This window comes from Bombina bombina, chromosome 2 (assembly GCF_027579735.1).
Source record: "Bombina bombina isolate aBomBom1 chromosome 2, aBomBom1.pri, whole genome shotgun sequence".
Lineage (NCBI taxonomy): Eukaryota > Metazoa > Chordata > Amphibia > Anura > Bombinatoridae > Bombina > Bombina bombina.
In genome coordinates, this window is record NC_069500.1 from 199,228,662 (window position 1) to 199,244,116 (window position 15,455).

Below are 15,455 nucleotides of genomic sequence, written 5' to 3' on the forward strand. Positions count from 1 at the left end.
TGCTTTTCAGCCTTTTTTCACCTCATATTGGATGGAAAACACAGCTGAGTCTAGTGGCTTCTCTAGGCTTGAAACATCCTTTTTAGCTGGTGATAGTTGAATTCCTGTTGTGATTTCCCATGTAATATACACACGCAAACATACACAAACAATGCCTGCTATATGCATTAATAATTCAACAAGCATTTACTGCACTGTAAATCATTTACTGGACTCACCGGACTTTGTCTCTGTAGTCAGCATAGCACACGGAGAAGGCATGGGGGAGGAGAACAGTACAATACATTAGAATTGAAACTTTTTCACATATTACCAGTTTAACAGGGTTAAAGTTCAGGGTGAAATATGTATATAAAACAAACCATACAGTAAACTCTGGAAATGTAGGTGAAAGAAAGAAATGGGAAACCAGAATGCGGAAGTGACAGAGGAAAATTAAGCGTGCTCATGAAAACTATCATTATAATAAACAATCCCTTGTCCTTTGTGGTATATGCCACCTGTTGAGGATGTGGTATATGCCAAGTTGCTACCTGACACAATACAGTTGTATACACCTTTCTGTGAATTTCTTTCAGGCATCATCTGATCTTTATAGGGACACTAATATATTCCCCCCTTAAAGAGACAGTAAACAACTTGACCTTAAAACAACTGTGCAAAATGCTTTATTTTTGCTCCCTTTTCATGGATTTAGTTCTGAAAAGATTTTCTAATTTTCTAAACCTGAAGTTCACCTTGCTAACCTTATAAGGCGAACGCTGCTATATATTTTGCCCTAATTGGCTTTTACTGATAACAACTGCAAAAACAACTTACTTTATACTAATATTATAACCATTGCTAACTTTGTTGTCCGCAGACTCAAGCCCAGATTAGAGATTGGTTCGTCCAAATTAAGCAAGTGGTGGGTGGAGTTTGAAAAACAACTGTAGCAAACAATTGGCTTTAAGAATGTTTAAAATTGGCCGATATGTTATTCTATTGCAAAACAACAGCAATGTATGTTTACTGTCCCTTTAATTTTAAAAACAGCTGCTGATTTCTGGCCTCCTCTAACTATACAACACTCCACTGGGCTTTCGTAAATACAGATAATGAGATCCAAAGAATGGACTACGCATATAACTTATGATGTATTTGTAGACCATTTGTAAGTGTATTTTGTTAGGAGATTTTATATATATATATAAATACGTGTATTCAAACTAAGTGCTTCTGCTTTTTATAGTTATTATACATTTATTCTATTGCGTTTAGTGGTCTTTTAATTGTTTGTGTATATATATATATATATATATATATATATATATATATATATATATATACATATATATATACATATATATATACATATATATATACAGGTATACCCCGATCATACAGCGGGTTAGGGACCGGAGCCCCGCTGTAAAGTGAAAACCGCCTTAAAGTGAAACAAGGCAGTTTTAGCTTTCTTTTCAGTGTTTAAAATCCTGAAAACATGTTTGAACTAACATATATTAGGGGTGCAATAGTGCTATGTTTAGTTTAACACTAGCACAGCACAGTATTCAATTAGTATTCAATAAATACTGTACCTGTAAAATTGTGACAATTACTGTAGTAAAATTTGCCAGACTATTGCACTGAGACACAGATTGCACTGCAATGCTATAAACAGAGTGAACTAAGCATAACAAAATGGTGCCATTCACTTTTCTAGCAATCTCACGATGATTATAGCACTGTTTCAAAATCCTTGGAGGTTCAACTTCAGCTCCACAAAGCGCTGTATTAGCGAATCGCTGTAAAGTGAAGCGCTGTAAAGTGAGGTATACCTGTATATATATATATATATATATATATATATATTATTATTATTATTTAGCAAAACCGGACAAATCCTTCTGTCTTTACTACATTGTAATCATTCAGTTTGAATTCGTTTTATCATGAAAATATTTTATTTCAAAATCTCAATTAAATCACTATACATTTTAAAAGTAAATCTGCATTATCCCTCTTTCTCCTTTTTGATCCCTCTGAGATTCCACTGAAAACTTCTCCCTCCATATTTTTATCTGCTCAACTCTTGCACATACCACCCCCCTCCCTAAAATTAATTTACTTCATGTTGGTGAGGGTTCACGATCCATTATACATGGATTCACTTCCTTGCCACTAGGAGGCTGCAAAGTATCCCAAAACTCTCAATAGTACTTCATCTCCTCCACTTCACTGGTATGCCAGTTAAACGTATAGCCAAGTAAGGAGAATAGGTATGAAAGGAAAGCAGGGGAAATAGAAAACTATCACCAAAAACATTTTCTTATCCATAAAAAATTAGGTGGGGCTTGTGGACTCTAACTACCATGAAATAAATTAATTTATCAGGTTAGCATACATTTTGTTTTCTTTCATAAGGTATGTAAAAAATGAAGGTGTACTCCTTATTGGCGATAACATTTTTCAACTGCTTCCCAGCTAAATCTACCAGCGCTAACTAATCATCGTGAGCTTTGCACAGGATGTGGATCAGCCTCCCTTCTGTAATAGAACAAGCAAGTACGTACAAAAAAACGACAGGCAAGCTCGAGCTCTCAAGTGCTGCTTTTTGGGGGGAAAAAAGTGCAACAAAAAAGAAGTGACCACCTTCTCCATGATAGAGAAAGGTCACTAAACATTATAGATATAGTCTAGTCAAAATTAAACGCTCATGATTCAGATAGTGCATGCAATTTAAAGCAACTTTCTAATTTAGTCCTAAAATTGATAATTGATAATAGGAGTAAAGTAGAAAGTTGCTTAAAATTGCATGCACTATCTGAATCATGAGCGTTTAATTTTGCAAGACTATCTGTTTAACCCCCTTATACTAATAGGAATCAACAGTGTAAACAGGGCAAGGTTGTAGCCATTCTCCCTGGGTTATGATTGGAGTATCTCGAGCATAATCTTTGTTAACACAGAAAAGCACATACACTGACATAATAAAGTGTATACATGATTCAGAGGTCTCCATTGCTCTCCTAGTCATTATAAATAAAATAAAACCTTGAACCTGCATAGGGTCCAAGGTGTAGATGTCTGCTGTTTTTACATCCCCCGGGTATGATGTGGCATAAAAAACTAGTGCTAAAATGATACTTACCTGACAAGCACTCCATCCACTGTACTCAACAGCTGCAGATATGACTGCTGTAAGTAGACAGCCTATCCAGTACTGAGCACATTACAGTTGAGGATATAAATGAGTATATTGACAACCCAACAGGAAGAGGCTATGGACTATTTCCTTTGACAGGAGCAATTGTGTCACTGCCCCATACTTCAATCTTGTGTCTCTCAATAGCAGCTTTCCGAGGGGGGAAATGGGTCTCAAATCAGTCTGAGAAACCCCCTCTAATGGAAAAACTGAAGAGCATCTCAATTCTCCACCCACCTTCTCGGAGGCAATGTTTAAAACTGGCATACCAGTGATATGGGAGAGATGAAGTACTCGAGAGTTTTGGGAATCGTTGCCTCCTAGTGGCTAGTAAGTGAATCCCATTTGTAATGGGTTGTTGACTCTCACCACCTTATGAAAGAAAAAACCTTTTACCCTGAGGAAAACAGCATAACTGCTGAGAAACGTGTTGCATATCCGGGGGTACAGACTTTGTATACCCACCAGTTTTTAACACTTTAATGTTTGAAATTTATATGGTTTTAATAAATCAGTTTTGAACTACAGTGTTTACAAGCCCTAATTGCCACGTGTTGGGCCTACTGTTTGGTTTATCACTGTGTGTTTGAGCTGTCCCTGGACCACGTGCAGCTGTCGGGAGGAGGTGAGCTGACACACCTTTATACTGCCAGCCTGCGTCTACCAGCACATAAGGGTGCTCTATGGAAATGTGAGTACCCTGTGTTTGACATTTTCTATCTGATTTGTGTTATTTGGTGACTGATGCACACATGAGGCGCCTCTCTTATATTTGCTAGATGCGGTTTCAAAATAATTCCGTTTTCTCATGCCGCTTACATACTATTTAACATCAACATAAGAGAACACTCACTGAGATAGCTGGAGAAAGGGTGATGTTTCCTATTGATACTTTAAGCTCATCCAAAGAGGCTATTGTGTGGTGAGTTCCACTGTTTGGCTGCACAGGTTTGATCTCTATATGGATTTTCTTTTGCTCAACTTCAGAGTCAGAATCACTTGAGGAATAGAAATTATTTTCTTTGGTATGTTTGCAGCAGTTAAAGAAACTAATATCTGAAGCATAATTACAGGGGTTTATAATATATTTGAAAAGGAAATAAAAGACATGCATATTCAACATTTTACATTAATTAAAAAAACAGAAAATATAATACATTACAAATACCTTAGTGTGATGTATTTCCAGCTATGTGTATTTACCATTTCTTTATATAAATGCACTGTACACTTCAAAACGCTGACAAACTATACTAAACATGGAAGCTTGATAAACTCCCTGATCTGTAAAGACCCTAAGATAACAGAAAACAAAGCACACAAGGAATAGGAAACCGTTAAAGTGAATGTCAAGTTTGATGAATCAGTGCCGGTTTTTAAAAATCCTATTAAAAACAGGGGCACTTTCATTCATCAAACTTTACATTTCACTTGTTTTGTTAAAATATTTACCTTTTAATCTTGAAAGGCGCGCCAGCGATTTCCCCGCCTGCCGCTCGTCACTTCATACTTCACCAATGACGAATACGGCATCGTCCATTCATGGCTCCCCCCCCCCCCCCAGGGGAATCATTGTCTGAGGCAACTACATGATTGGAGGAAGCCGGATTCGTCATTTTTAACATATGAAGAGGCTTGCGACGGGCTGGGGAAGCGCTGGAGCGGCTATCAAAAAATTAAAAAGGTATTTTAACAAAACGAGTGAAATGTAAAGTTTGATGAATGAAAGTGCCCCTGTTTTTGATAGGGTTTTTAAAAACCGGGCACGGATTCATCAAACTTGACATTCACTTCATATGGTAACTGAGAACAATCTATGCTCCATTATCATATGAATGCAGATCAACAGACTGTTACAGGCAATGACATAATAAAAAAACAAATAAATAAATCAAACACAAACAAACATATGTAGGTACTGGCAAGCAGCTGCCAATATCAAAGATGGCTGCCACTAGTAGTTGGAGAGTGATCACAATACCACAATGGTAAAGCAATGCATGTCTGGTATTTCCAAACAAAGTGGATCCCAGAGAAGCTTTTACAATCATTTGTGTCATGATTGCACAAGCGGTATGTAAATAATTTCAGTTGGAAACCCAAAGTTTTTGAAAACGTTAACAATTCTTTTTTATATTCTAGCATTTGGTAGCATGAAATTTATCAAATTGGGCCTAGATCATACCGTGGGTTGTCTAATTAAATAAACATATATATATATATATATATATATATATATATATATATATATATATATATATATATATATATATATATATATATAGTTATGATAGGTAAATAATAAATAAAATAATTTTTTTTTTTTTTTTAAAAAGGGCTCTATTCATGTTTAAATGGAGGGATAGCAAAAATGCTATAAAAATGTCTCCTGTATTTTGGGCAAGTTTTTCTCTAAAATCCCCAGTAGCAAAGGGGTCAAAATACAGTATTAACCATAAGCAAACTATTGTTCTGATCATAACAACAAGCTAGGCTTGTCTCTTTAACCTTGTTCCTCTCCAAGGCAGACAACAACCCTCTTAACTACTACTGGGAAATGGCAGGCAGCAAACAAAATATATACAAACAAATCTTAGCAAAATATAAATAAATAAATTACGTGCTCTGATTCCACAACTAGTGTGTGTGTGTGTGTTTGGGTGCTTGACTGCCACTCCTGATTGGCTCTGCAGCTGCTTCCTGCTCAAGAGCTATAAGGCTAGTGGTCCCGGAGTGAGATTTTACCAGTTTAAACCCTTTGCATGGGTTAAGCACATAGTAAGATAAGGTCATAAATGTACAAATGGCATTAATTAATTAGAGCAGTGTTCTCCCAAGGACCTATTAAATGGACACACTGCCTGGCAGATTTACTGACCACCAGGCTAAAATTTAACCCAATATTAAGTTAAAATAAGCTAAAATTGAATGTTTTCAAAGTTTGTTGAGTAAATTATAATTTAATCTATTTATGTAAAATTAAGCAATTAAACTGTGCTTTGGACAAAGTAACCGTTATAAATAAAATAATATTACAAAATATTACACTGCCCCCACCCAGCTACTTCATAATGCCACCCGGCTAGCAAAACATTGTGGAGAACACTGTAAATAACATAATTTATGTAAGAACTTACCTGATAAATTCATTTCTTTCATATTAGCAAGAGTCCATGAGCTAGTGACGTATGGGATATACATTCCTACCAGGAGGGGCAAAGTTTCCCAAACCTCAAAATGCCTATAAATACACCCTTCACCACACCCACAATTCAGTTTAACGAATTGCCAAGAAGTGGGGTGATAAAAAAGTGCGAAAGCATATAAAATAAGGAATTGGAATAATTGTGCTTTATACAAAAATCATAACCACCACAAAAAAAGGGCGGGCCTCATGGACTCTTGCTAATATGAAAGAAATGAATTTATCAGGTAAGTTCTTACATAAATTATGTTTTCTTTCATGTAATTAGCAAGAGTCCATGAGCTAGTGACGTATGGGATAATGATTACCCAAGATGTGGATCTTTCCACACAAGAGTCACTAGAGAGGGAGGGATAAAATAAAGACAGCCAATTCCTGCTGAAAATAATCCACACCCAAAATAAAGTTTAATGAAAAACATAAGCAGAAGATTCAGACTGAAACCGCTGCCTGAAGTACTTTTCTACCAAAAACTGCTTCAGAAGAAGAAAATACATCAAAATGGTAGAATTTAGTAAAAGTATGCAAAGAGGACCAAGTTGCTGCTTTGCAAATCTGATCAACCGAAGCTTCATTCCTAAACGCCCAGGAAGTAGAAACTGACCTGGTAGAATGAGCTGTAATCCTCTGAGGCGGAGTTTTACCCGACTCAACATAGGCAAGATGAATTAAAAATTTCAACCAAGATGCCAAAGAAATGGCAGAAGCTTTCTGGCCTTTTCTAGAACCGGAAAAGATAACAAATAGACTAGAAGTCTTTCGGAAAGACTTAGTAGCTTCAACATAATATTTCAAAGCTCTAACAACATCCAAAGAATGCAATGATTTCTCCTTAGAATTCTTAGGATTAGGACATAATGAAGGAACCACAATTTCTCTACTAATGTTGTTGGAATTCACAACTTTAGGTAAAAATTCAAAAGAAGTTCGCAACACCGCCTTATCCTGATGAAAAATCAGAAAAGGAGACTCACAAGAAAGAGCAGATAATTCAGAAACTCTTCTGGCAGAAGAGATGGCCAAAAGGAACAAAACTTTCCAAGAAAGTAATTTAATGTCCAATGAATGCATAGGTTCAAAGGGAGGAGCTTGAAGAGCTCCCAGAACCAAATTCAAACTCCAAGGAGGAGAAATTGACTTAATGACAGGTTTTATACGAACCAAAGCTTGTACAAAACAATGAATATCAGGAAGAATAGCAATCTTTCTGTGAAAAAGAACAGAAAGAGCAGAGATTTGTCCTTTCAAGGAACTTGCAGACAAACCCTTATCTAAACCATCCTGAAGAAACTGTAAAATTCTCGGTATTCTAAAAGAATGCCAAGAAAAATGATGAGAAAGACACCAAGAAATATGTCTTCCAGACTCTATAATATATCTCTCTAGATACAGATTTACGAGCCTGTAACATAGTATTAATCACAGAGTCAGAGAAACCTCTTTGACCAAGAATCAAGCGTTCAATCTCCATAACTTTAAATTTAAGGATTTCAGATCCTGATGGAAAAAAGGACCTTGTGACAGAAGGTCTGGTCTTAACGGAAGAGTCCACGGTTGGCAAGAGGCCATCCGGACAAGATCCGCATACCAAAACCTGTGAGGCCATGCCGGAGCTACCAGAAGAACAAACGAGCATTCCTTCAGAATCTTGGAGATTACTCTTGGAAGAAGAACTAGAGGCGGAAAGATATAGGCAGGATGATACTTCCAAGGAAGTGATAATGCATCCACTGCCTCCGCCTGAGGATCCCGGGATCTGGACAGATATCTGGGAAGTTTCTTGTTTAGATGAGACGCCATCAGATCTATTTCTGGAAGTTCCCACATTTGAACAATCTGAAGAAAAACCTCTGGGTGAAGAGACCATTCGCCCGGATGCAACGTTTGGCGACTGAGATAATCCGCTTCCCAATTGTCTACACCTGGGATATGAACCGCAGAGATTAGACAGGAGCTGGATTCCGCCCAAACCAAAATTCAAGATACTTCTTTCATAGCCAGAGGACTGTGAGTCCCTCCTTGATGATTGATGTATGCCACAGTTGTGACATTGTCTGTCTGAAAACAAATGAACGATTCTCTCTTCAGAAGAGGCCAAAACTGAAGAGCTCTGAAAATTGCACGGAGTTCCAAAATATTGATCGGTAATCTCACCTCCTGAGATTCCCAAACTCCTTGTGCCGTCAGAGATCCCCACACAGCTCCCCAACCTGTGAGACTTGCATCTGTTGAAATTACAGTCCAGGTCGGAAGCACAAAAGAAGCCCCCTGAATTAAACGATGGTGATCTGTCCACCACGTTAGAGAGTGTCGAACAATCGGTTTTAAAGATATTAATTGAGATATCTTTGTGTAATCCTTGCACCATTGATTCAGCATACAGAGCTGAAGAGGTCGCATGTGAAAACGAGCAAAGGGGATCGCGTCCGATGCAGCAGTCATAAGACCTAGAATTTCCATGCATAAGGCTACCGAAGGGAATGATTGTGACTGAAGGTTTCGACAAGCTGAAATCAATTTTAGACGTCTCTTGTCTGTTAAAGACGGAGTCATGGACACTGAATCTATCTGGAAACCCAGAAAGGTTACCCTTGTCTGAGGAATCAATGAACTTTTTGGTAAATTGATCCTCCAACCATGATCTTGAAGAAACAACACAAGTCGATTCGTATGAGATTCTGCTAAATGTAAAGACTGAGCAAGTACCAAGATATCGTCCAAATAAGGAAATACCACAATACCCTGTTCTCTGATTACAGACAGAAGGGCACCGAGAACCTTTGTAAAAATTCTTGGAGCTGTAGCTAGGCCAAACGGCAGAGCCACAAACTGGTAATGCTTGTCCAGAAAAGAGAATCTCAGGAACTGATAATGATCTGGATGAATCGGAATATGCAGATATGCATCCTGTAAATCTATTGTGGACATATAATGCCCTTGCTGAACAAAAGGCAAGATAGTCCTTACAGTTACCATCTTGAACGTTGGTATCCTTACATAACGATTCAATATTTTTAGATCCAGAACTGGTCTGAAGGAATTCTCCTTCTTTGGTACAATGAAGAGATTTGAATAAAACCCCATCCCCTGTTCCGGAACTGGAACTGGCATAATTACTCCAGCCAACTCTAGATCTGAAACACAATTCAGAAATGCTTGAGCTTTCACTGGATTTACTGGGACACGGGAAAGAAAAAATCTCTTTGCAGGAGGTCTCATCTTGAAACCAATTCTGTACCCTTCTGAAACAATGTTCTGAATCCAAAGATTGTGAACAGAATTGATCCAAATTTCTTTGAAAAAACGTAACCTGCCCCCTACCAGCTGAGCTGGAATGAGGGCCGCACCTTCATGAGGACTTAGAAGCAGGCTTTGCCTTTCTAGCAGGCTTGGATTTATTCCAGACTGAAGATGGTTTCCAAACTGAAACTGCTCCTGAGGATGAAGGATTAGGCTTTTGTTCTTTGTTGAAACGAAAGGAACGAAAACGATTATTAGCCCTGTTTTTACCTTTAGATTTTTTATCCTGTGGTAAAAAAGTTCCTTTCCCACCAGTAACAGTTGAGATAATAGAATTCAACTGAGAACCAAATAATTTGTTACCCTGGAAAGAAATGGAAAGTAGAGTTGATTTAGAAGCCATATCAGCATTCCAAGTCTTAAGCCATAAAGCTCTTCTAGCTAAAATAGCTAGAGACATAAACCTGACATCAACTCTGATAATATCAAAAATGGCATCACAGATAAAATTATTAGCATGCTGAAGAAGAATAATAATATCATGAGAATCATGATCTGTTACTTGTTGCGCTAAAGTTTCCAACCAAAAAGTTGAAGCTGCAGCAACATCAGCCAAAGATATAGCAGGTCTAAGAAGATTACCTGAACACAGATAAGCTTTTCTTAGAAAGGATTCAATTTTCCTATCTAAAGGATCCTTAAACGAAGTACCATCTGACGTAGGAATAGTAGTACGTTTAGCAAGGGTAGAAATAGCCCCATCAACTTTAGGGATTTTGTCCCAAAATTCTAATCTGTCAGACGGCACAGGATATAATTGCTTAAAACGTTTAGAAGGAGTAAATGAATTACCCAATTTATCCCATTCTTTGGAAATTACTGCAGAAATAGCATTAGGAACAGGAAAAACTTCTGGAATAACCACAGGAGATTTAAATACCTTATCCAAACGTTTAGAATTAGTATCAAGAGGACCAGAATCCTCTATTTCTAAAGCAATTAGTACTTCTTTAAGTAAAGAACGAATAAATTCCATTTTAAATAAATATGAAGATTTATCAGCATCAATCTCTGAGACAGAATCCTCTGAACCAGAAGAGTCATCAGAATCAGAATGATGATGTTCATTTAAAAATTCATCTGTAGGGAGAGAAGTTTTAAAAGATTTTTTACGTTTACTAGAAGGAGAAATAACAGACATAGCCTTCTTTATGGATTCAGAAACAAAATCTCTTATGTTATCAGGAACATTCTGCACCTTAGATGTTGAAGGAACTGCAACAGACAATGGTACTTTACTAAAGGAAATATTATCTGCATTAACAAGTTTGTCATGACAATTAATACAAACAACAGCCGGAGGAATAGCTACCAAAAGTTTACAGCAGATACACTTAGCTTTGGTAGATCCAGCACTAGACAGCGATTTTCCAGTAGTATCTTCTGACTCAGATGCAACGTGAGACATCTTGCAATATGTAAGAGAAAAAACAACATATAAAGCAAAATTGATCAAATTCCTTAAATGACAGTTTCAGGAATGGGAAAAAATGCCAAAGAACAAGCTTCTAGCAACCAGAAGCAATGAAAAATGAGACTTGTGTGGAGACAAAATGTGGAGACAAAAGCGACGCCCATATTTTTTAGCGCCAAATAAGACGCCCACATAATTTGGCGCCTAAATGCTTTTGGCGCCAAAAATGACGCCACATCCGGAACGCCGACACTTTTGGCGCAAAATAACGTCAAAAAATGACGCAACTTCCGGCGACACGTATGACGCCGGAAACGGAAAAGAATTTTTGCGCCAAAAAAGTCCGCGCCAAGAATGACGCAATAAAATGAAGCATTTTCAGCCCCCGCGAGCCTAACAGCCCACAGGGAAAAAGAGTCAAATTTTTGAAGGTAAGAAAAAATGATTAATTCAAATGCATTATCCCAAATATGAAACTGACTGTCTGAATAATAAGGAATGTTGAACATTCTGAGTCAAGGCAAATAAATGTTTGAATACATATATTTAGAACTTTATAAACAAAGTGCCCAACCATAGCTTAGAGTGTAACAGAAAATAAGATTTACTTACCCCAGGACACTCATCTACATGTTTGTAGAAAGCCAAACCAGTACTGAAACGAGAATCAGCAGAGGTAATGGTATATATAAGAGTATATCGTCGATCTGAAAAGGGAGGTAAGAGATGAATCTCTACGACCGATAACAGAGAACCTATGAAATAGACCCCGTAGAAGGAGATCACTGCATTCAAATAGGCAATACTCTCCTCACATCCCTCTGACATTCACTGCACGCTGAGAGGAAAACCGGGCTCCAACTTGCTGCAGAGCGCATATCAACGTAGAATCTAGCACAAACTTACTTCACCACCTCCATCGGAGGCAAAGTTTGTAAAACTGAATTGTGGGTGTGGTGAGGGGTGTATTTATAGGCATTTTGAGGTTTGGGAAACTTTGCCCCTCCTGGTAGGAATGTATATCCCATACGTCACTAGCTCATGGACTCTTGCTAATTACATGAAAGAAAATGTTATTTTTGAACTAGAAAGTCCATTTAACAACTTAGCAATAGGGGTGAAAAGAGCCAATGCAACCCAGCTGATGGACAAGAGACCTTGGAACAGTAGCTGGAAACAATAAGCAGCATCCCTAGAAGAAAGCTGGTTCTCATATCAAAGCAAAATAGCTTCGCTTGTGCACAAGTCCCATCCCCTCAAACACCAATACTAGTCCTAATTCAGGAAAAAACATGCACCAAAGTGTGAAGCAAACACATGCAAAACACCAAGTTTGAACCAATACACATTAAACACATAAAAATAATGTAGCAATAGCTTAATATAAAAAGAATTCAGTAATTAAAACAGAGGTGACAAAAACACTGACTCCACAAATTAAGGGAATATACCTACTATAAAACGCAGTTCAACCCCACAAGCAGAGTGCACACACACACACAGACACACACACACGTTTGTGTGGTAAATTCACTGGCATCTCATTTGTAAGAATTACACCAAACTTGGCACAACAGACACTGGACTTCCTTTCACTGTCCTCATAACAGTCCAAATCCAATCACTCTGCTCATGCCATCAAGTCTGTGAACCAATCTGCCCATTCAGCGTTCCAGAGCCTGTCACTGACATCACATCCTACATCTGCTCTTCAGCGTCAAACAAGTATCATTCCAAAAATCAAAACAAACATTTGTATTTTTTATCCCATAAAGGCTTCTTACATGTTTATGCATTTATAGTCCCATAAGAAGAATATGATGTTAACATTAGAGTGTGAAAGAAAACAAGTGTTAACATTGTTAAAAGGATATAATCCTCGTTTTCTGGTTTAATACTAAACCCTTCTTCGTCAACTGTAGGAAGACTCTAAAAAATATAAAACAAAACATAATACATTTGTGTTTTTTAGTACGTTTAACCGACAAAAGCTTTTATTGTTTCTTGTGAGCACCACGATTATTTCAATATTTATATGGGAGACTAAGCTGTGGGTACAGAGTAAATCTGATTCCTATTTACACATATTTTATGTAAGTTTTATCATTACTTATATACAAAAACTGTAAGGCTTTACGTTTATGCATGTTTTATAGTTATACAGAATAATAGTTGACAGGCACTTACGGTCCTTGATATAAACTACCAATGGTGTTGAGTATTTAAAGCAGTTTCAATACAAGTAAAGCACTTTACATTTATACAGTTTAAAACATACTGTTTATTGAAGTCCATAAAAAAAAACTTTACAGCAATAGCATCATCTCAACACTTATACATTAGCACCATCTGACAGGCTTCGCATAGCTCTTTAGCAAAGATGGCGCTAATGGACTGGACTGTTGAGATGATGCTAATGCTGTAAGTTTTTTTAATAAACTTTAACAGTAAACTGTATTAACTTTCACTTTATTTAAAATCATTTTAAAGAAATTTTTATTTGTATAATAGTGTATTTTTTAAAAATTATGCTCATCTATAAGCCAAAATATACATAGAAACATCATACAGAATGCTAAAAATGGTATTGCTTATGTTATTTAATTTCAGTGCCGATTAGTACATAGCTTCTGTCGGCATTTCTACCTTGTAGGGGTTGAACACACAGTAGCACAGGGTCAATAGTCATAAAATTACATGCTCTAACAAATTAGAGCATGTCATCTTTTCACTATTAAGGCCATTTAAGTTAGCTGGAAAAGTGATGATAAATATTTGGAAAACAGAATTTATGCTTACCTGATAAATTACTTTCTCCAACGGTGTGTCCGGTCCACGGCGTCATCCTTACTTGTGGGAATATCTCTTCCCCAACAGGAAATGGCAAAGAGTCCCAGCAAAGCTGGCCACATAGTCCCTCCTAGGCTCCGCCCACCCCAGTCATTCGACCGACGGACAGGAGGAAAAAATAGGAGAAACCATATGGTGACGTGGTCACTGTAGTTAGAGAAAATAATTCATCAGACCTGATTAAAAAACCAGGGCGGGCCGTGGACCGGACACACCGTTGGAGAAAGTAATTTATCAGGTAAGCATAAATTCTGTTTTCTCCAACATTGGTGTGTCCGGTCCACGGCGTCATCCTTACTTGTGGGAACCAATACCAAAGCTTTAGGACACGGATGAAGGGAGGGAGCAAATCAGGTCACCTAAACGGAAGGCACCACAGCTTGCAAAACCTTTCTCCCAAAAATAGCCTCCGAAGAAGCAAAAGTATCAAATTTGTAAAATTTGGCAAAAATGTGCAGTGAAGACCAAGTCGCTGCCTTACATATCTGATCAACAGAAGCCTCGTTCTTGAAAGCCCATGTGGAAGCTACAGCCCTAGTGGAGTGAGCTGTGATTCTGTCAGGAGGCTGCCGTCCGGCAGTCTCATAAGCCAATCGGATGATGCTTTTAAGCCAAAAAGAAAGAGAGGTAGAAGTTTCTTTTTGACCTCTCCTTTTTCCAGAATAGACGACAAACAGAGAAGAAGTTTGTCTGAAGTCTTTCGTAGCTTGGAAACAACCTTTGGTAGAAAACCAGGCTTAGTACGCAAAACAACCTTATCTGAATGGAACACCAGATAGGGTGGAGGACATTGTAGAGCAGATAACTCAGAAACTCTTCTAGCAGAAGAAATAGCAACCAAAAACAAAACTTTCCAAGATAACAACTTAATATCTACGGAATGTAAAGGTTCAAACGGAACCCCTTGAAGAACTGAAAGAACTAGATTTAAACTCCAGGGAGGAGTCAAAGGTCTGTAAACAGGCTTGATCCGAACCAAAGCCTGAACAAATGCTTGAACATCTGGCACAACTGCCAGTCGTTTGTGCAGTAGGACAGATAAAGCAGAAATCTGTCCCTTTAGAGAACTTGCAGATAATCCTTTATCCAAACCTTCTTGTAGAAAGGAAAGAATCCTAGGAATCTTTACCTTATTCCATGGGAATCCCTTGGATTCACACCAGCAGATATATCTTTTCCATATTTTATGGTAAATCTTTCTAGTTACCGGTTTTCTGGCTTGAACCAGAGTATCTATCACTGAATCTGAAAACCCACGCTTTGATAGAATCAAGCGTTCAATCTCCAAGCCGTCAGCTGGAGGGAGAACAGATTTGGATGTTCGAATGGACCCTGAACAAGAAGGTCCTGTCTCAAAGGTAGCTTCCATGGTGGAACCGATGACATATTCACCAGGTCTGCATACCAAGTCCTGCGTGGCCACGCAGGAGCTATCAAGATCACCGAGGCCCTCTCCTGTTTGATCCTGGCTACTAGCCTGGGAATGAGAGGAAACGGTG

At 37.9% G+C, this 15,455-nt stretch overlaps 1 protein-coding gene across 2 annotated transcripts in view; it reads right to left on the bottom strand.

The window, feature by feature from the left end:
• The window catches only part of FCHO2 (FCH and mu domain containing endocytic adaptor 2), a 505,609-nt gene that overhangs the window by 258,422 nt on the left and 231,732 nt on the right, over positions 1–15,455 (bottom strand). Inside the window, exons 12-14 of one of the 2 annotated variants that reach the window (XM_053701434.1) lie at positions 12,978–13,035; positions 4,041–4,213; positions 219–230 (exon numbers count right to left, since the gene is read on the bottom strand). In XM_053701434.1, the coding sequence (XP_053557409.1) occupies positions 219–230; positions 4,041–4,213; positions 12,978–13,035 (243 nt within the window). The remainder of the gene's footprint in view (positions 1–218; positions 231–4,040; positions 4,214–12,977; positions 13,036–15,455) is intronic. The other variant, XM_053701433.1, reaches the window with a different exon arrangement.